This window comes from Balaenoptera borealis (assembly GCF_965194805.1).
Source record: "Balaenoptera borealis genome assembly, chromosome: 7".
Lineage (NCBI taxonomy): Eukaryota > Metazoa > Chordata > Mammalia > Artiodactyla > Balaenopteridae > Balaenoptera > Balaenoptera borealis.
Genome location: NC_138864.1, coordinates 52,781,095 through 52,803,303, shown reverse-complemented (window position 1 = coordinate 52,803,303; position 22,209 = coordinate 52,781,095). Strand labels below are relative to the sequence as shown.

Genomic DNA, 22,209 nt, shown 5'->3' with positions numbered 1-22,209 from the left:
TTCTGTATTAGCCCATCTGTTATTCCCCAAGGTAGTAAAATATGTGGAAGAGGAAAGTGCTGTCATTTTCGTGTGTGTGTTTGTGATGAGCTTTTCTATGATTTCAATGAAATTCTCATGAGATTTTTAATGGCATAAGTTTAACCTATTTTCTTAAGTGAGGTTAGGCAGATTTCTGTAATCATCCTTTCTGTCAGAAATAAGAGGTGTGCAGGCTTATTTTTGGCTTTTCTGGGAGTGAGGGTGAGTAGCAGCTGTTACTCTAGGCTAACGTGGTACTTTTTGCTCTTTAAAATGAAAAGTGAAGGTAGCTGAAAAAGACCTAATAAGGTCCACAGCTGACCACAGAAGGACCATTCACACCCATCAAAAGGTATGTTTTGCTTCACAAACTTGCTGAAGCTTTAGAGATCAATGCAGCCAAGTGGCAGCTTTGTCTAGCACCGTGACATCCACTTTTCTTGTACCAGTAAAGCAGAGACTGGCCAGGCTTTGGAGAAAGTGACCCGATTTTTTCTAAGTAACTGGGCCCTCAATCAATGCTAAACATATTTATTTAATAGATTCTCTTGGATGCCAAGTCTGTTAGTCAATTTAGTGACTGAGACTTGGTTCCTGAGAATCAGTGTGTTACTCTGTGTAATAGATCAGACTTGGAAAAAAATAAAACAAACATTTAAACAGAAGAGACATTCCAGTCTGTTCCCATCTGTTCCATTTCCTCGCTCCTGGTGACCCCAAATAATTTCTCCCAGCATGTCTGCTTTTTTAGATATTTTAATTCTGTGGTCATGGAATACAATTTCCATCCGTTATTTGTGGTCTTGTCCTCCTGCTTTGTCATTGAACCTGGTTTTTTACTCATCACCTTAATTTACCTGTGCTGGGGCCCCTTGGTCCCATTTCAAAAGAAGTGTGTGTGTTGATCATGTTGTCTGGGCAGATGTGACACTGCTAGCCACTTGTTTGGTAGCCTTGCTATGTCAGAGATTTCTCAGTGGGAGACTGAGAATCCATTATTAATAAAAGTGGGCTAGATTCTCAGGGGGTGTTTCCCCCTTTATGACCAAAGTAATTGTCTTAAACTGTTACTAGTAGTCTTAAGAGGAAATCATATTCATTATGATGTTGGATAGAAATCTGTAAACATAAGATTTAGTTTCCAAGTGTGGAGTTAGAACTTAATGAAAGCAAAGACCTCTTCATTCAGTGATTCGTTTCTTAGGAGACAAGATTCATGGGAAGAGAAAATACGGCGTGTACCTTTTTAGAGACCGCGATGCAACTTAATTGCCTCATGAACAGAAATTCCACTTGGTCTTCAACTTAATACCTCAGTCCACTGTTGCCACATCATGCTGTCCTTTCCAATCATGTTCTTTTATTCTCTCTTCCCTCCCCCAAGAAGTACCAGAGTTGGATGCACAATAATTTGTAAATAAAAGGACTCAAGAATTTTTTGTACTATTCTACCTATTTTTCATTCTTCTCACATCCTCTCAGTTGCTTAACATCTCCTGTTTCCCGTCTTTTCTATCCAAATGTGTTTTCAGGCGAGGAGCAGAAACTCATTCACCCCAAGGCTCAAACAGCTAATAGGAGCTATAAGTGCTACTACATCTAGGGGTCCAAATCAAAAGCCGAAAGGGTTAAACTCTAATAAAATGATGTCAGGCATTGCTCCTTCTTTCTAGTGGAGCTGATCCTGTCAGCCTCACCTTCCAGTTATCCACAGCCTCTGCACACTGTCTTAGCTTCCATTGCTACCAACCCGATTTAAGCCACCAGCATCTGGGTTAGGCAGTAGCCTGCTAAATGAGGTCTCTGCCTGCTCGCTGTCTTATATTCTGCCCACACAGCCAAAACCACGCTTTTAAAGTCAGGTCTTGCTGCAGCTCCGCTGAAACCCTTCAAGTGTTTTCTCAGTTCTTGCAACAGAGAAGTACAAGTCCTTAAAAAAAGTCCTTAAAAGTGACTTCCAAAGTCCTACAAGATCTGCTCCATCTTTGCCCTCGTCTCCTGTCACTTTCACCTTTATTCATTTCCCTCTAGCCTCATTGGCCTCTTTGATGTTCTTCTAACTTTGGACCTTTGCATTTGCTGTTCCCTCTGCGTGGAATGTCTTTCCCCCAGATATCGGCCTGGCTCCCTTCTTTCGTTTCCATCATGTCTCTGCTCAGTGTCACCTTATCACTTCCTTCCACTCTATAAAAACAGTAACTCTCTGTACCCTCAGTCCACCTTATTTGCCTATGTCCCATGTTATTTTCTTCGCATCACTTATCAACACCTGAGTTATTAAGCATTGTCGGTTTGTCTGTCTGTGCCCTCTCTTGCCTGATTAGAATGCAAGCACCATGAGTGTAGAGTTGGTCTGTTTTGTTCATTACCACATCTCCAGTGCCTAGAGCTGAGCCTGGGCACAAAAGTTTCTTCAGTGAAGGAGTGAATTATCCAACAAATTGGTCACATTTACTTGGTTAGTTGTTTCTCTCCCAAAGCCTCTGAGATTATTCCAGGTAAGGCAGACATGTTAAAAAATTTTTTTCCATATGAGTAGGCATTTTCCTGCTCTAGGCGCAGAGATATTTCCATTTATAGATGTCCTCCAGAGAATTTCACTAAAAATGAAAAGGAAGTCATAGAAATAGCATATAATAAATTGATGTTAGACCCTTTGCTTTGTTTTAAGGTATTGATCATCTGAGATCAATGTATGGGCAGTATTTGATTAAATACATATTTTCTTTTTTATTGACATATATACATAGTTCTCAGCATGGTACCCTGTTCCCAAAGGCGTTAATAAATTTGGGGTTACATGGAAATGCAGATGACTATAGGTATCTCTCATACAATACCAGACTCTCTGGTTTAGGAACTCTCTTTGAGCTACTGTGTTTACATTCTGTTCTAATGTACAATACAGAAGAGAAACTGTACAATGTAATGTAATTCAAGAAAGTGATGCTTTTAAAAAACTATGGAAATGAGAGAAATTATATCTCTGACATAAACATTAACTGTATTCATTTGTCTTCATCAAATCACATTTTCTAAGAAACTTAGTGGGTAGCCCCTTTGGAACATCAATGCCATACCTTGTCTGTGTGCAGCCTGGGTGTGGGGATCACCGGGGGCTCAAAGAGACATGATTTATGCTGTTGAACTCCCTGGTATGGGCTTTTGAGAGGAACACAAGTCTGTACTCATGCTGGTAGAACAAGATGCTGTCATGTGTGGTGCTTAAGAGAAAGCTTTTAACTTGAAAAAAATCACTGCATGTGCAGATGCTAAGATTCTCACTGTCAGAATAATCTCTGAGATGAGTTTTGTAACTGAGCTGGGGCAGAAAATCCAGAGGCCACAGGAGCCATAGAGCAGCTTTTGAGAGTTTTATCTATGACTTCAGTTATCAAATTCCTTAAAGTACCTAATAGATGGGACCCTGGTTTTCTCATCTATAAATGTGTTTGTTAGAATAAATGATCCTTAACATCCCTTCCAGCTCCAGTCTGTGTGTTAAAGAAGGTGGGCTCTAGCTGCCTGGGGAAAACCTAGCAAAATAGTAGAGGTAAAGAGAAAATGATTTAAGGGTTGCTTTAGAGTGGTTGTGAGACAAGTAAATGGAAATGTCAAATCAAAGAAGGAGAGGTATTAAACATCAATTTCCTAATGTATATAGGGTTACCTATTATAGCTGGAGACTATCCTCCCATCCTCAATGAGGGAATGAAAGGGAATAGAAAGAATGAGGTTCTCAGGAGTGCTGTGGACTTTGCTCTCTTGAGGGAAAATGGATTGACATCTATCTGATTTGGATGTACTAGGTGTATTCTGCCTGGAAGCAAATGGCTCAACTTGCTGAAAACTCTAGGCTCTTCCTAGGTTGGTCAGAGAGGATTTATGTTTATAATATATTTATGCCTGTGGCGAAGAAGACGTCCATTTCAGTCTGGGGTGCCAAATAACTTCCTAATTGGCTGACGAGTCATCATGGGACTCCCTGAACTGTAAAGTGCAGGTATATTATGCTGTTTTTCTAGACTAACACTGTAGAGAAGAAACTTGGCATTATGTGTGTGTTTTTTTTTTTTTTATAAAGTCCTGTTCAGAGTTGAACAGTGGCTTGCCCCGGCCAACTGGGGTATCTTCAAAGCTTGGCCATTGATAGGTGCAAAAGCTTGTCCTCATGCACTTGCTTTTCTGTTGCTGAAGCTCTGTGGCAAATTATACCGTGAAACTAGAAGGCGGGTCCCTCGATCTTTTTAGACTGCTGCTTTCTTTCTATAATGTGCAAATGCTCAGTGATAAACAATAATTCTATTAATTGAGCAGTTCGCACATTACCACCTAGACAAGTGACTTTCTGAATAAGGTTATGGCAGAGAAAATCAATCTCCATATGCCCATGGCTCCTCCGGGACCCAAATCTGGGCATCATTAATTAGCAGAAGCCTCTTGGCTGATCTTAATGATAATGACGTACATACATCTGAATGATCACCATGAGCAAGAGAAATACACATCCCCATAGGACCACGTCTGGGTACATAATAGCTCTGAGGGACTGTTGGACACCGTCCATTTCTTTCTTCTCCCCCCGGTCTATGCTGATGCAAACCTATATTAGTGTCAGCAATATTCTGACCTGCGCACGGCCTGTAGGATTTTATGCTGCCAGACCTCACGTGTACATCCAGCTTGTCTCCCTCAAAATGGCGCCATTCGCTTACATTCTGCACCCATGCTGGTAGAACAAGATGCTGTCGGGTGTAGTGCTGAAGGGAAGGCTTTTAATTAAAAAAAAAAAAAAAAATCATTGAATTTGCAGATGCTGAGATTCTCAGCATACGTTCTTGATTGCCTGTCTTTGGGAATCAGCTCTGGGAAGCTCCTTTGCTTCTAAAGCTGAAGAAAACAAAGAATGACCTCTTTTTTTTTCTCTTCCAAATACAAAGGATGTTTACTTATGTGTGTGGGTGTGGGAGAAATGCCTCTGTGGAGGGTTCCGGACAGCAATGGGGGAAATGACTGTGCTGGGGTGTGGCTCTTGGGCAAAGGATGGGACTTCAAGGGCCTCTCCTTCTCTGAACCCAGGGCCTCCTTTCTCTTTGAGGGCATCCAAGTGGAGCTCCCTGCTCTGCACTGAGAGCAGTGGATGAAGCAGACAGGATAGTTTGGGCCAAGGTTCTCAAACCGTTTTCCTTGGACCATCTCTGTTGAACCAGCTGGAGTATCTGTTACCGACCAGACTCCTGGCCTTTACCAAGACCCCATGATACAAAGGGTGGGGCCTGGGAATCTCCATTTCAGAGAGTTTTTTTTTAATATGCAAATATTGGGGACAACTGGCCTATGGGTACACTTAGTGGAGAAAAGTTACTGTTTCCTTTATTTTTATTATTCTGACTCCCACTGTATGTAGTTAATCAGATACAACTAAAATTGGTCTCGTTTGCATACAGCAATATGTAAACATTTCTCAAATGGTGAGTTTTCCAAGTTGTCCTTAACGATGTTCTTTCTTCCATGCCTGCTTCTGAGTTAGGCCGTGCTTTTCTATCTTTTGAGAGCAACTGCTCAGATTTTAAAACCCTCTAACTGATCTTCTTTCTGCTGTCAACCACCTTAGCTGCAGTCAGGGAGCTCACTTAGACTCCAGAGTGATGTGGTGTCTCTGCTGCTCTCTCGCCAGAGAATTCACCCTGAATTAATATGGCCGCACCTTCAAGGTGACTTCTTGGTATTGCATAAGGTTAAGAGTGTCATGTCACTGAATCCCTGCTAAGAGTGCAGTGCCGGTTGGATTTGGGATTTGGAGAGTGCAGCATAATAAGAATGGCCACAAATTCTTTGAGTGGTGGAGTCTGCCTCCCTCCCCTTGAATGTGGGTGGGCTCTGTCGTGCTCTCTGGGTCCCACGTGGAGAGGCGTCCCACCAAGGCACCACCTATGAGAGTGAATCACTGTGGACCCTCCAGATCAGTTCAGTCTCAGCTGACACCACAGAAGGACCCCTGTCAAGGCCTTGCAGAGCAGGTGGACTGCTCAGTCAAGCCCTGCCTGAATTCCTGACCCACTAGATCAAGAGAGATAACAAAAGGGATTTCTCCTAAGCCACTAAATTTGGGGGAAGTTTGTTATGCGGGACTAGATAACTAAATGTGTCTGTGCGGGGGGTAACTCCGTTGCTATACCGGCTTACTCTCGTCCATACATGGGGTTTTTGTTTTTACCTCTGGAGACACTAAGTCAGAAAACCAGAAGCAATACCGGTAACAATAATCCATTGGAATAAAATGCCTGCAAATACTTAACCAGAAGAACATAAATTATGTACAACCTAAGAAAAACATATGCTGTACTTAATGCAGAGCATTTTAAGGATTTTTCTTGATTCTTTAAACAGCATACTTCCCAGTATTTAGGAGGGAAATGGATATTAATTGAGCTGAATCTATAATGGAGGAAACAGGCACTGAAATATTAAACCAGTTGCTTAAGTTTTCATCATAGTGGGTCAGTAACGCGTTTATACATAGAACTAGATCCCATAGGCAAGTGGCTTTCAAATACGTTTGACTGCAGTTCATAGAAATAAATATTTTACCTGAACCTGGTACCCATATGTAAACTTGAGCAAACTTGGTGAAACACTACTTACCCTATTACATATGATAACACTCTAAAATACTTTATCCTCTTCTCTTTTATTTTTATATTTTTTATTATTATTTTTAAGTGTCCAGGTCAGTTTTATTTTATTTAATTAATTAATTAATTAATTAATTTGGCCACGCCGTGCGGTATGCGGGATCTTAGTTCCCTGACCAGGGGTCGAACCTGTGCCCCCTGCATTGGGAGTGCGGAGTCTTAACCACTGGACCGCCAGGGAAGTCCCTCTGTTTCCTTTTTTTAAAAAAATGCTGGTCAAACATGCTAAATAAATTTCATGACCCATTAATGGATTACATTCTACAGTATGAAAAACACTGCCCCAGACACTAACCTTCCTGGGACCAGGGATTCTGTCTTATTCACCGCTGTGCTTAGAAATTTCTGGTGTACAGAAGGCATTCAAGCATTTAATGACTGAATGAATTTCATGACAGTGGTTCCAGTTTATTAAAATGGGAAGGATACTAATCACAAGTCAGGAAATCCAGTGTCAACTCTTGAATCATTGCATATCCTTGAGAAGTAACTTCTCTTATTTTCTCACCTATAAAATAGAACTTGTGATATCTTGTACACATGGGATAAAATGAGCCCACAAATATTAAACTATCGTGAGTAAAAGATAAAGAATTACAAATAAAAGATCAATGGATTCGTTACTTATGCACTTTGAAATGCCTAGAGATACCACTCAAATACTTCACTTTGTTACTTTACTGCCACTTCTTTAATTTGGATTAATTAGAGGAAAATTGTGGGGAAAATGAGATCTAAATTTAGACCTTTTTAAAGAAAAAAATTAAATTTCACTGAGTAACAAAGTAGTCCTAAAATGTTGGGCTGGATAGACTCGTACCTTGAAGTATTAGTTGGGCCACTAGCAGATTAGATACTGAGTGACAGCTTAAGCAGGTCCATGGCAGTTGCAGTACATTGTTTTTGTGTAAATGGACATTTCTGAAATTCTGAGGGGAGACTTGATTGGGTAAAGTGTCCTTGTTAACTCTTCAGGAATTTATTAATTCCTAGTACCTACATTAGAAAATGCCACCATATCTAAATTACTGAGGTTTGGATGTATGTGATCTGAAAAATGTCTGGGGAAGACTTAGGGACTCTGCTAAATTGTTTTAATAACAGCCAAGAGCTCTAAGCTATCAACAAGACTCTTTCTGCCCAGAGGTAAGTCATGCTGCATAGCCTAGGGTAATTTTCCTTTTGTTCTCCCTGGAAAGTTTACCAAGTACGTAGTTCATGGGAAATTTCCCGGCTTGTTTTCTAGATGAAGTAGCACAATAAGGTGGTTTGGTGCCCTGGCTTTGAAATCAGAGAAACTGGCTCTTAAGTTCTGGTTCTGCCACTTTCAATACGTGTGACCTTGGGTAGATCTCCAAGAGCTGTGAGCCTTAAATAAGTTATATCACGTGTGCACACATGTATGGAGTATTTAGCACAATGCCCAAAGGCAACAATAAATGATAGTTCCTCTTAGCTGTATTATTGTTGTTTTTATTAGTTATTATTATTAGTTATATGCCAGTTCTTTCTGGTCTGGACTAGCTAGCTTTTATAGTTCAGCTGCTAGGAAAGAGATTTGTTTGCTCAAGAAATAAGCAGGTTTCTTTAAGGTTCAAGGAAAATTATTTCACAAGTTTTACCAGGTCCTGGGACTCAGCCCTCGTGACACCTGGAAATTTAGCTGAAAATGCAGTAAGGTCTCCACCTCTATAGCAGCTGAGACCGAGGAGTGGTATACACACAGCGCATCACTGAACATGTGCTGTCAGCCATCAGTCTTCCCTTTGTTTGCTAGGAAAAGGGCAGCCCAATGAATTGTGCACTTTGTTGGAGAAACTGGGGCACTAATGCGATTGCTCACTTTGTGATGCTGAGCTATTTCGAAGTTTCCTTTCTAATCGGCTCGGGGCAAAATTGTGAAGTAGTCATTTGTCTCTGTCACTTCCAATCCTCCTTCCCCCCACCCCCCTTCCCCTTCCTCTCCACCCCCCTTCCCCCTCATCCTTCTGTCAGTGAATTTCTCCTACTTCATACCATAGATTAGCTGAAAATTGCTTAAAAGATTGTCCCCTTTAGCTACGTTTGTGCTTTAGATGCCTCTAAAGAATTAAATGATTCTCCAAGGATACTGTTTCAGATATTTGCAGGCCAGGAGGTGAGAGAATTCTGGCTGGGAGTTACCCTGGTATCTTTCAGTTAGCACTGCCTTCTCAGCTGAAAAAAACATTGTGTCTTTGTCTTTGAAATAGGAGGAAGATCTATTCTAGCATTTTCCAAAGTGTATTCCATGGGATGTGCAGTTGATTTTACTGTGATCAATTACTTTTAAGAAACTGTAAATAACAAAGTGAAACAGGTTTCCCTGCTGTAGAGATTCTTAAAAACCTTTATCATACTCATGTCAAAGGAGGTGCTTTGAACTTCCAAGTGGGTGTTTAGGATGTAGCATTTTCCACCTTATTTGATTATCTTCCTCTTCTAATTTTTATGAAGCACCTTCAGTATCTATGTGACACAGAACATACTTTACAGAGCACCAATCTAGTCCAACCCTCTAGGCCAACTAAGGAAGGAAACAGTAAAGTGATGTGCTCAAGGTTACCTGTTGACCTAGTTGCAAAGTCAGGACTAGAAACTTGGTTCTCTGACTCTACAACTTGGTCAAAAATCCCATTTGTGGTTATGGATTTAATGTCTGTCATCCCTGCTAGACCGCATACTGCCCAAACTGAAACTTGACCTCTTCTGCTTATCACTGTATCCTTAGCACCCAGCACAGTACCTGGCACACAGTGAGCAAACCAGCACTTACTAAATTGAATTGAGATTGATTATGGGGATGGACATGTGTTGTCTGTTGCTGTCTATGTCTGTTGCTTCTCCTTCTAGCCTGCTCCCTACTACAGTGAAGGGGTCAGTGTCAATTTCCATACTTACACTGAGAATACGTGGTCCCAGTTCCACTGACACTGAACCTGTTCAGGTGCAGTCTGTGTGTGACCACGTTCTTCTGGGGTTGAAACAGGATGATGTGCACCTTGGGTGCAAACAAACAGCCCAGGACCACGAATCCGCTCAGGCTAACCGAGATGCACATGGTCGTTGTCTGCACCTATAAGAAAAGATTGCCTAGTTAAGTGTCTTGACTATAAATTCAGTACAGTGGCCAACTCAAGAGAGCACTGAAAAAAGAGCAAACTGAAAAAACCCAAATCATCCACAGTTCTGTTCTTATTCTAGCCAAACCAATACAGCAATTATATTGGATCTTCTGAGTTTGGGATGCACATGGAAACATTGCTTAGGATTTGTAAGCAAACGCTCTTCGTGTTTGGTGTCCTGAAGGCTTGCCAAGACTTCACACGGATTTTCTTGTTTTGTTTGTTTTCTTCTTTACTTTGTATAAAGATATTTCTGCAGAGCCACTGAAATCAGAATCTTAAAGAGTCAAATATCAGTATTCAATGATGAAGTGACCAGATAACTGATAATTTGAGTCAATCAACTTGGCTTGTTTAAGGTTTACTATATTATGAACAAATCTGGTCCTGTTTCGTATTTCCATTTCTTTTTCTTGCTGGGAGCTCTGTCAGCTCTTGGTTTCCCTACTCAACACTGGGGGACATTATCAACTTTCTTCTGGGGTACCTATTCTTCTAATTATTTCATTAGCATCTCTCTGGAATTTTGTTACATCAGGTGCTCACTGTTCCGTCTTTCTGTTCTCCAGGCTTCTATGCACCCATCCTTGACAGAGAATTGTCCCTTGCTCCCTCTTTGCTTCCCCTGAAAGCAAACCTCAGATCTAGGTTTTATCATCTCTTCTTTTCATTCCCTTGCCCGCACTCTTCATCTTCTCCGCTCTCCTCATTTATCCTGGCTTCAGCTCCCATAGATTTTCTGGAAAATCCCAAATTAGATTCTACATATTTAATCACTTTCAGTATGAAAAATGGAAATTAATTATTTCTTCTATCAGTTTCTACTCAGAGTAACTATGGTAAATCCTAGAGTCATTTTAGAGTTCTTTTTCCTTTTTCCCCAGCCGATGCTATTACCAGATAGCAATAATTTCTCATGCCCTAAAGTGTCTAACCTTACTCTGTAATCAAAGGAAGCTGAAGACTGAACAGTTAACTGGAAGAGCCACATAACTTTAGAAGACTTCTTTCTGTTTTGGATTTTTAAAAAATCAGGTTACGCTTGTATCATAATTCTTCAGACTCTGGTTTTACTTTAATTGCTGAAAGTAAATCTCTCCTCACTATCTTTTTTTTTTAAATTTAATTTTATTTTTGGCTGCGTTGGGTCTTTGTTGCTGTGCGCAGGCTTTCTCTAGTTGCAGCAAGCGGGGGCTACTCTTCGTTGCAGTGTGCGGGCTTCTCATTGCGGTGGCTTCTCTTGTTGCGGAGCACGGGCTCTAGGCGCACGGGCTTCAGTAGTTGTGGCTCGCGGGCTCTAGAGTGCAGGCTCAGTAGTTGTGGCTCACGGGCTTAGTTGCTCCGCGGCATGTGGGATCTTCCCGGACCAGGGCTCGAACCCGTGTCCCCTGCATTGGCAGGCGGATTCTTAACCACTGTGCCCCCAGGGAAGCCCTCTCCTCATTATCTTAAAGCTCTTGCTCCCCTAACCACTCCAGGGCTCTCCAACTTGGTCCCCAGTTTCAGGCTCTTCTCTCTTTTGTCAGCTTCTCAGAAAAGTCTACTATCTAATTCCATGATGGAAAAGCCTTGATAAATCATAACTATGTTATTTACAGCAAGTCCATTACTGACGTAATTTTTTTTTTTACATATATGTATAATATGATATTAGAACTGTGCTGTTCCTGCCTCGGTTTTGACCGTGGTGCCAATGTGAAAGCTATCAGATATCCCAGTGAGGGTGAGACAAGTTCAAATGTGCACATTTTCAAGAAAACCTTCTATAACTTTGAAACTCCTCACATACTTTAAGACATTACAGGGAGAGGAGAAGGGAGGCTTCTGTGAGGAGATCTTGCCCAAAGCTGTGCTGTGAATTCCACGCCCTCCACCCTTTAGGGGGATTGTGTCCATCTCTTTGCTTAAAGCTTACAGGGGAGGGCGTCACTGTGGCCCTTCACAGAAGGTCTGAGGTTTTTCTGTGGTTGGGAGGATGCCCTGCCTGAGAGCCTGATTCCTGTCTGGAAAATCTAGAAGGTGAGAAATGGCTAGTCACTTTTTTAGCAGAGCAAGGACACTTGCTGATGTATTGAGATAGTCCTTTACTCTAAAAATTTATCAAAACAAACGCTATGTGAGTGGTATGCCAGCCAAGATGAGCCATTGTGGGTCGTCTAGGGCCCAGGTGGAGGGGCCTGGAGTCCTTCTCAGACGGAGGCTAGAGGGGCGTAGCTCGATGTCCTGGGCCTGACTGTGACAACTCAGAGTAGCGAATTGCCAGCCAACTCACTCAAGGACTTGTGGGAGAAAAAGACCAGCAGGACCTTTCTGATGATCAGGTGAAAACACCCTTTAATCATCTTCCAGGTTATGTCAAGGGTGTGTCTTTAGCCACTGCGGACTTAGAGATCATAAAGTCATCCTGTTATGTAAGAACCATCCTACTTCTTCCTTATTACTCTCTAACCGGGCCTGAGAGGGAGATAGCAACTGGTGGGCTGGGGAGTGTGAGCTGGGAGAAAGGGGAAGCAGCTCCTAGGCAGGCCAGACCTCAGGAGAAAATGATACTGAATGTTAAGTCATGATATGATTTGATAACTACGTAGGACAAGGCATTTGAATTTCCTACTAGAGACTTTTTTCCATTGAAAATGATTGTAGGACCTTATGTCACCTAAGGGCACACAAATTCACGGGCCTACCAAGGTCATGAGAGTTTTCATTCATTGATGTATCCCCAGCACTAGGATGGTGTCTCACGTAAGGTGAATGGTCAGTGTTTGGATGTATCCACTGGAATTTCCATCCAGGGGTGGAGGGGTGACTAATCTCACTAACTACTAAAGGGACACTGGGAGGCATAACTAAAGGTGCATTTTGGTCATAGTTTATGCTGCATATTTTTCAGTATACCTGTTTTAAATTTGATACCTTTTAATTTTTTTCAAAGCCCAAGTATCAGCCTCATAGTTTCAGTTGCCCAGTTCCCTCTATAACTCACACTATAAAGAGTCTGTATTTATCTTTAATTATTTGTCCTGTGTCTTTGAACACTCCCAGTGCATGCTGCTTTGTTTTCATCTTCCTCAAGCTCCTAGAAACACTTGACATGGTTAATCACTTCCTGGATACATCCTTCCCTCACTGGACAGTTCCTTGTCTGAGTTACCTTTGCTGACTTTTTCTCTTCTACCTGAATTCTAAGTGCTGGAGTGTTTCAGAACTCAGTTTTGGACACTCTTCTCTTTACCATCTCATTGAGTTCTGTGGCTTAAGTACCTCCTATGTGGATGATATTCATATATGTAGTACTAGTTCCAACTTATCTTCTGGGCTTCCAGACCTATACATTCAACTGCCATCTTGGCATATTGTTGTGGATGTGTAGTAGGCAAATCAGAATGAACATGTAAGCAGAACTTGATCCTTTCCTCCGAGTATCAAGTATCTCCATTTAAATGACACCAAATGCCACCCACTTGTGCAAGCCAAAAACCTGAGAGTCGTCCTTCATTTTGCCATTTCCCTTACACCCACACATCCAATCCAATATCAAGTTCTGTTGGTTCTTTTGGAAGATAATCCTTTATAGTCTCTTGGGCTTCTGTATGTCTTTCAAGCAGTGGCTCTGACTGCCTTTGTTCTGGACATTCTTTTCAATGGTATTTTTATAGCAAAGAGCCCTAGAAGATAGAGGTAGTGCCTGTGGAAAAAAGGACCAGCATATCACTCATTAGAAAAGATTCAGGTTCCCTAATCTCACTGTTCCTCCCTGTAATGCCACCACTGACTGTGCCATGGTCACGGTGCCCTTTGCATAGCCTGTGGGAAGGGGGGCTCAGGGAGCCAGAGCCAGTGCGGAACTCCGGCTACTGCTGTTGCTTTGAGTCATAAAGTCCTTTTTGTCAGCGTCAACAAAACTGTGGCAGGCTAACATATTAAGTTAGAATCAGTCAAGTAAAATCTCAGACTCTTCGGTCTTTGACAGTCGTGACGGTGAGATCAGAAAGGCTTTCTCAAAGAGGAAGAATGAGGGCCTTGAGGGCTGATGAACAGGCCTTGAGAGAAGTCCATGGGGATCCGCAGCAAACAGGCTGACCAAACTGTACGGCCACCCAGGCAATAAATATTGCTCCACTGTATTGCCATTAATGAAGAGGATTCGGGGAGTGGGTCGCAGGCTGAGTAACAGGAAGTAGATTCAGATAGAGCTGCTGAACCTGTACTGAACTTGTTGCTGACTCAGCTCTGGGGGTGGCGTGGATTTCCTCCCTATTCTGATTCAGGTCCTTGGTGGGCAGAAAGTTCTACTCTTTTTTCCACATAAAAGTTGCAGGGACAAGCACCTACACTGACTCTGAAAAGAGAAGCCTTCAGAGAAGCAGAGACCAAGTGAGTCATTTGAACTTTGGCTGGCTCCCTTGGGAAATGAGGGAAGAGGGCGACGAGTGCTTGTGAAGGAAGAATGGCAACAGCTTGGCCCTCTTAGGGCTCATCCCTTGCTATAGTCTCTCACGCCAAACTTAGATCCATTCTGAGATGACGAAAGTCTCAGTTTTTTACAGTGGAACCTGGCTGCAGAAAAGGAGCTTTGGTCCTGTCAGATTGCCCTGAAACCCGATAATGCTCTGGGAAGCCATAGATGAGGCACTGACTGGTGTTTGGGCTCTTCCTGACCTGGATTGGGTTTAAAATGCTGACAAAAGTGCTGCACCAAAGAATGAGAGGCTGACGCAAGGAAATCTGGACAAATTCTTGCAGTCAGCTGCAGCCCTGGAAAGCTTGCTTAGCCCTTATGCTAAAACCAGGCAAGACGCTAAGAGATGTTATCACGATGAGACAGCAAATGCCCTGGATTAAGATGAACTCCTTGAAAAAAGTCGCTGCTGTCTGTGCAAGTCAGTGGCGAGTGAGCTGAAATACACCAACCACGTGGCCCAGGCAGATAGCTACCCATATCTGGCTCTGGCCTCTGAGTCAAGGGGTCCCCAAAGTTGAAATGAACAGTGACAGTAACGATGATGTTGCCATTCAGTTCAGGGTTTGGGTGCTCAGAAACATTGGACCTTCGTTTGGTTGAGCCATGCGTAGCTGCCGCATGCTGGAAACACAGAGCAAATGTGCCTTCCTTCCTGGCATGGAGATATCCATGCTGCCTGATTCCTCCCTTACTCTCTCCATCCTGATTGTAGCTGCCTTAAGAAGGAAGGAAGGATAGGAACAATGTCTCCCCATCCCCAAGGGTGGCTGCCATCCGTACGCACCAGACCCAGTATGCTGGGAAACTCTGGGGAGGGAAGAACTCAAATTTTTATGCTCTGTTGGTTACAGACAACCAAGTCACCATCCTACCCAGACCTGTTAGGGAGGAGGCAGGGCTGGGAACAGAATGAGGGAAATGAGGAACTTGCCTGAGATACACCTTTAAGGAGGCACCCAAAACTCAGTAATCAAGACAAATAATATTTTATTGCAGTATTTTTAAAAAATAAAAATTCATGCTAAAAGCCTACGATGAACACAATACCAAACTTTTAAATAAGGATAAGGTCGGTAACAGTGCTGGGCTGTGATGTATTCAAAGTGAAGGCAAAAAGAAAAATCAGCGACAGTGATCTTATCATGATGACTGCTCATGCAGGTGTTATCGGGCCCACTCTGCACTGCCTAGTGGAAATTGGGACTCGCGGAACCTACACAAATGCTGATGTTCTGGCTACAGTGGTGGCTGCGAGTAATAAAAGTCCTTTGTCTCTGAGTTAGGAGTCTCTTGTCTTCTGTCAGCATCCCCGAAACTGTGGCAGGCTAACCTGTTAGATTGCAGGATGGATTAAAAACACTTCTCGGTCCTTCACAGGTTCTGTCTCCGTCACTGACATCCTACCCTTGGCTCTGGCCACCATCGTCTCTGACCTATCGCAGTCACCTAACTGCTCTCCCCACCCCTGCTTTTTCCTTTCTGTCATACGTTGTCTTTAGCAGCTTGATTTTTTTTTTTTTTTCCCTAAAAATGTGAGATCACAAAATATGAGATCATTAAACTGCTCCACTTAAAAAGTATTTCAGGGCTTCCCTGGTGGCGCAGTGGTTGAGAATCCGCCTGCCAATGCAGGGGACACGGGTTCGAGCCCTGGTCTGGGAAGATCCCACATGCCGTGGAGCAACTAGGCCCGTGAACCACAACTACTGAGCCTGCACGTCTGGAGCCTGTGCTCCGCAACAAGAGAGGCCGCGAAAGTGAGAGGCCCGCGCACCGCGATGAAGAGTGGCCCCCACTTGCCACAACTAGAGAAAGTCCTCACACAGAAGTGAAGACCCAACACAGTCAAAAATAAATATAAATTAATTAATTAATTTAAAAAAATGTACTTTAAAAAAAAATGGCTAATTGAGGCTCTTCCTTTAAAAAAAAAAAAAAAGTATTTCAGTGGTTTCTTTTTCCATAGAAAACAAAATCTAAACTTTTTGCTATGGCCTATAAAGTCCTGTGTGGTCTAGCTGCCCACCCTCCCAACCGCCTACCTCTCATATTAACTCACTCTTCCATCTACTCGTTAAACTGTAGCCAGATACACCTTTCTTTTCTAAGGCATTTTTGCCTAGGGGTGTTTGCGCTTGCTGTTTCTTCTGTCTAGCGGGTAGAATTCCCCTGGTTGGCTCCTTCCCATCTTTCGGTAGGGTATTATGAAATAGGCACTAGTAGGGGTGGCAAACAGTTTTTGAAAGAATGAGATGTGATACATTTCTTTTAATCTTCAAAATAGTCAACATGGGAAAATTGAAATTTCTTTGCAAGTACTTAAACCTTGTAAAAATTCTAGAGTCACCTCCAAGTCTGCCTAGGCAAAATGCTTTGCCTGCACCAACCCCAGTAAGAATCCAGCATCTTGATACCTAGAGTACAGTCCTTTGCCTAGCAGCATCTCCATCATCTGGGAGCTTGCTAGAAATCCGGAACCTTGGGCCTCATTCCTTCTTACTGAATCAGAATCTGTAGCAAGATTCCCAGGTGGATGCGCCTTAAAGTTTGGGAAGCACTGCAGTAGCATAACCCCGCCCCCTTCCATCATAGTACTCACCACTGCATGAGTTATCCTGAATTTTCACTTGTTAATTATTTACTCACCATCTCTATCCTCCTCTCATTCCCCACCAGATTGTCAGTTATAAAAGAGGAGGGGCTTGTCTATGTTGACAGCTGTATCCCCAAGGCCCATAATAAATGCTCAGATACTTTTGGAAGACATGAATGAACAAAATACTCAGTAATTACCGTTTAAACTTTTTATGGTAAACTTTCCACCCAAACATGACCTAGTTTTTCTTTACACCATTTGAACTATGTATTGGATCCCTGATGACCCGGTGTTTGATTCTTATGCTCTCTGGGATGGTTTTGTTGTGATACAGAAGGAGGCAGCCTGGATATTTCTCAAAGATCCTTTGAATTTTTGGATTCTTGCCCAAGTTTTTGCTTGCTCTGTCTTGATGTCTCTTACAGCGTTGACTAGTCTTGCTTGTTCTAGGCTTTACTCCTACAAGTCCATTCTTCATATTAAGGATAGATAAGTGTGTGATTTAGTAGGAAAGGCATGGATTTGGATCCAAAAAACTAGTCCTACTATCTTTTAACTGTGCCACCTGGGAAGTTAATTGCCCTCTGACTCTGTTTACTCATCTTTCTAATGGATAATGAAATTCGCTTTCCAGGGTGCTAATGAGAATATGTGAGCTCATGTATGCAAAGCACTTAGTAGAATAAGGTCTTGGAATTCGGTCAAGAAGACTTAATTCCTTTCTTTCTCTCTTACCTTAATCATGTCACTTTTTGCCCAAGTGAACAACCAACCAAAAGAAAACAAGAAAAATTTAAAAATCACAAGACCTCAAAGCCCTTAAACATTATTTAAATGAATTCCTCTACCTGGTATAATCTGACCAAGCTGCCACAGTTCCCATTAATTTCTCACTAGACTCCCCCTATCTTCCATTTGAGCACGACCGATATTATTGCATTCTTCTTGGTTCATTTCTATTTTGCCTCAAGAATATTCCCTGTAGGCCCTATATACTTTAACTACCTTACTTGCACTTTCCTACCAAGGTACAGGATGAAATCCCACCTCTTTAAGGAGATTCCTGGAAAGACCAAGCTCTTACTGATCCAACTCTGTTTTGAAACAAATAGGCATTTAAGAGTTTATATCAGCAATTTAATTATAAACTATTCTGTGTTAATCTTGAATTCGTTCATGCTTGCTATTTTTTTCCCAACTGAGATGTAAGCTTTTTGAAGACTGGAATAGTGCTTTATATTTTTTTTATAACTCCCAGTGGGTGGCAAAGTACTGAGTCATAAACCTTGTTGACCGATGCCCAAATTCCTGATGCTGGTACTTAGATTATTATTGGGTACTTTTCTAATGCTGCTGATTCTATCCGAGCCACATGGTTTCCCTCCAGGAAATTTTAAATCGCAGTCTAAAACAAGGGTCCTGAGTTCAGATACTTATAGGGCTATGCAGATTCATGCATGAAGGTAGCCAGGTGTAAGAATTCAGGGGCTGGTGGGAGTTGTGGGCAACAGGAGTGAGAGTGCTCTGTCTAGAGGCATAAGCGCTACTCAACCAGCTAATTGTGGGTCCACATGTTTTATTTTGTTAAGAGAAGCCAAGAGTCTAGATAGTTACGTATAATTTCTCAATTTTCTTACTTTGGCAAACATTTCAAAGAATTTCAAAACAGTGCAGGCCAAACTAGAGATATCTGTGGGGCAAGAAGAGCATGTGATTCATTAGAGCAGCGATTTTCAATCCTGCCTGCAAATGAGAGTCACTTGGGGAGCTTTGAAAAATCTTGATGTCTAAGCCCCAGATCAGGCCAATTAAATCAGAATAGCTGGGACTGTGCCCCAGGTGTCAATATTTTTTTTTTCAAAGCTACCCAGTTGATTCAATGTGTGGTTGAATATGAAAACCTCTGTGTTGGAGGCTCTGGTCTACTGTCTCATTTCTTTTGTAAATTTAGGATTGGGATTATTTGCAAGGATAAGTGAGACATCAGATAATCTCTGTGGGATTCATTGCCTTAATTAGCATAGCCCTTAAAACACTCAACTCTACAACCACTGCCCCATTTTCCTTGTAACTTCTGCCATGTGGTAAAACTTCTGGTATCTTCAGCTAATTTCATTTAATCATGATATTGCTATCATGTTAAAGGAAAAAGTCATTTTTTTATGTTTTAGGAATAAATGCTAGTTCATTCAATAAAATTAAATTTTATTCTCAGTAGTATTTTTGTTTTATTTTTTCATTAGCTTTTTTGAGAATGAATAGTTTCAAATCATATGTCGAGGATAGAACAAATAACATTGTAACTATTTTGCAGTTCCAATACCCCAAGTCCTGTCTACTAAGGATGGCTTCCTAAGAACTGAAAAGAAAATCCTTACAGATCTATAGGAGGAGGATGTGTATAGAAAGACAAAAGATAGAATTGGGGGCATTAAAATGCATTAACTGTAGTTCTCCATTTAATCCCCACACTAGAAAGGTACAAACTCCTGTGTGCATATAATCTGACCTTTGATTTTGCTGATTTAGTTCTGATATCTTCTCTTTTGACAGATTTTCAAAAATTTTTATAAGTAGTCTTATAGAAAGCCTGACCATTATCCCAACATTGAATGTATATTCTTTATTTTTCTTGCTGCTCCTTTAATGTGGTCCATAGGTTTCAGTCACAACGTTGTGGATAATTTACTAGACTGGACACATCAAGCTTTGCCAGTCTCTTGATCTCTTGCTTTAAGTAGCTTTGTCTTATTTTTGAGCTGCAATATTCGAGAGCTTGGTAACGTAGGAATTGCTGATAAACAGAAACATTTGAGGACTATTCCAACCTACAGAGGCACTTTATTTTGTGAAATCATGTTGTAACAAGGAAACCATAAGGCCTCTGGAAAACTTAATGACGAATTAAGAAATATAGAGAATAAAAACCAATTGCCTAAGAGGAAAAAATTCTTATACTCACTCATTGGAAGATATGAAAATCAGAATTATAAATGTGAGAGCAACTGATTGATGGTTTCAACAATTTGAGAAATTTTGATGGAATCATGTACTGTTTCTTTCAGGAGAGATGGTCATTATATTGAAGCCCAGAAATCTGAACTGAATATTACTGGAGACTATATGAATAATGACTTAATTAGGTTACCGGGATATAGACAGTAAAAGTTTTAACTGATTCAGGGGTTACATATATATACGTCTACAGGAAGTAAGGTTGTAGAAAAAGTATAACAAATATCGTATTTTAACTTGTTTTAGAGAAATAATGATGCTTATTTGAAGCTCGAGTGAAAGTTTTTAGATCTTTAAACTGATCCTGGCTTAATGTTGCAACTCTGCTTTAATTTACAGGTTGATCTGTGGTAGCCAGGTCCTTTCGTGTCTAATTTAAAGTCTTATTCTCTTGTCATTCACTTTCTAAATTAAATTAAAAGTTTTAAGGGGCGTGTGCATGTGTGTGTGTGTGTGTGTGTGTGTGTGTGCGTGCATGTATTATACTTTTCTCCTGCTAGATTATAAATTGCTTGAATGACCATGCCATTTACATTTATCTTCCTCTCTGTGCCTAGCACAACGCTTTCCACATAGCAAGCACTAATTAAATGTTTTAAAACATATTGAATTAATTTCCATATACAATATGGCAGTTCATCATGGCATTTATAATTTAGCTACCTAATTGCTGAGATGAAATAAAAGGAGTCTCTTTTAACTTATACATAACAAAACAGTGGCAGGATACAAGAAGAAGGAAAAGGAGAAACCATTCCGAGACTTACTCTGTAGTCACTTGAAGTCACATAAAATATAGGGAGGAAGGCCAACCAGATGATGCATGTGGTATACATGGTAAAACCAATGAACTTGGCTTCGTTGAAATTTTCTGGGCACTTCCGCGTTTTGAAGGCATACACAGTGCATAAGATGACCAGGACCACATCGTAGGTAAGTGAGATCAACATGCTGGAATCTTTGACATTGCATTTTAAGATGACTGTTTCCCGCTTCTCTGGAAGGGTGTACCGCCTGGTGCCTGGAACCTCCAGGATGAGCCACACAGACACTACCACAATTTGCACCAGTATCAGACCCAGGCAGATGAAAACCTGAGAACTTGGGCTGATGAATTTTGGCCTCTGAACGCCATTCTTTACCCCATCGAAGACACGGGCAATGCAGTTTGTCTTGGTCAGCAGGGCTGAGTAACAGACAGCGAAGGAGGTCCCCAGCCCTAGTCGGCGCAATGCACAGATGACTGGTGACGGCTTGGAAATGAAGAAGAATGTCATGCAGTAGGACAGGCCAACCCCAAACAACAAGATGTAGCAGAGCTCCCGGCCTGATGCTTTGACCAAGGGTGTGTTGTTGTGCTTGATAAAGACAGTCACAACCATGCATGTACACATAAAACCCAGGCAGGCAATGGTGACTGGACCAACGGCCCAGGCATCTTGCCACTTGATGTAGTCCTCAGGAAGGTCAAAGCAGCCAGATAGGTCTGCAGTGGGCCACTGCCCAAGGCCGCAATCCATACAGGTAAACTCATCAGCCAGGTATTCGTAGGGCTCGCAGGGGATGCAGATCCAGCAGCAGACATCCCCTGGTTGCATATTCTTCATTTCATTGGGTGCACAGGGGTCGCTGCACTGGGAAGTGGGGATTGAGTTCCGGGACCAGTGGATAGAGTCGACATCTACTGATAAGGTTTCTGCCCAATGACCAACCTTCAAGTAGGAATACTTGTCGCCCACGTACTGGAAGTTGAACACGTTGTAACGTCCCATTCCATCTCCAAAAGTGTCAAACTTGACAATGCTATCTGCACCTTTATTTGGGTTGAATGGAGCTGTGACATGTAAAGTAAAAGAAAAGAAAAAAAAGAACACTGTTTAGGTGTCTTAAGTGTGATCGGTCAATGACTTTATATCATACACTTAGCAAAACTGAAATAACGGAACGGGGATTCCAAGACTGAGATAATTTATCAATTACCATTGAATTTACATATTAAAAACTACTGGAGTCTCCAAGCATTCATAAATTCATTCACTTAACATTCCTGAGTGCCTCCTGTGTGCCAAGTGCCAGTGATAATCATGAGTACAATACAGTGTCTGCCTTCAAAGGAGCTGATTATTTAACAGGGGAACCGGTGAACGTGTAGTCATATTTTATGTGGTATATAAATATTCATTTCTTGAAAGATTCCACAGTAGGAATTGGACAAACTTCGAATCTCATCTCTATTACATATTTATATATTTATGTATAGAAATTAAATATTTTCAT

At 41.6% G+C, this 22,209-nt stretch overlaps 2 protein-coding genes across 12 annotated transcripts in view; one reads left to right on the top strand and one right to left on the bottom strand.

Moving 5' to 3' along the window:
- ELAPOR2 (endosome-lysosome associated apoptosis and autophagy regulator family member 2) overlaps positions 1-22,209 on the top strand; it is a 745,385-nt gene that overhangs the window by 194,937 nt on the left and 528,239 nt on the right. The window lies entirely within an intron of this gene.
- The window catches only part of GRM3 (glutamate metabotropic receptor 3), a 246,747-nt gene that overhangs the window by 6,504 nt on the left and 218,034 nt on the right, over positions 1-22,209 (bottom strand). The window contains exons 4-5 of the mRNA XM_082398283.1: positions 20,700-21,766; positions 9,636-9,810 (exon numbers count right to left, since the gene is read on the bottom strand). Of these exons, the coding sequence (XP_082254409.1) occupies positions 9,636-9,810; positions 20,700-21,766 (1,242 nt within the window). The remainder of the gene's footprint in view (positions 1-9,635; positions 9,811-20,699; positions 21,767-22,209) is intronic.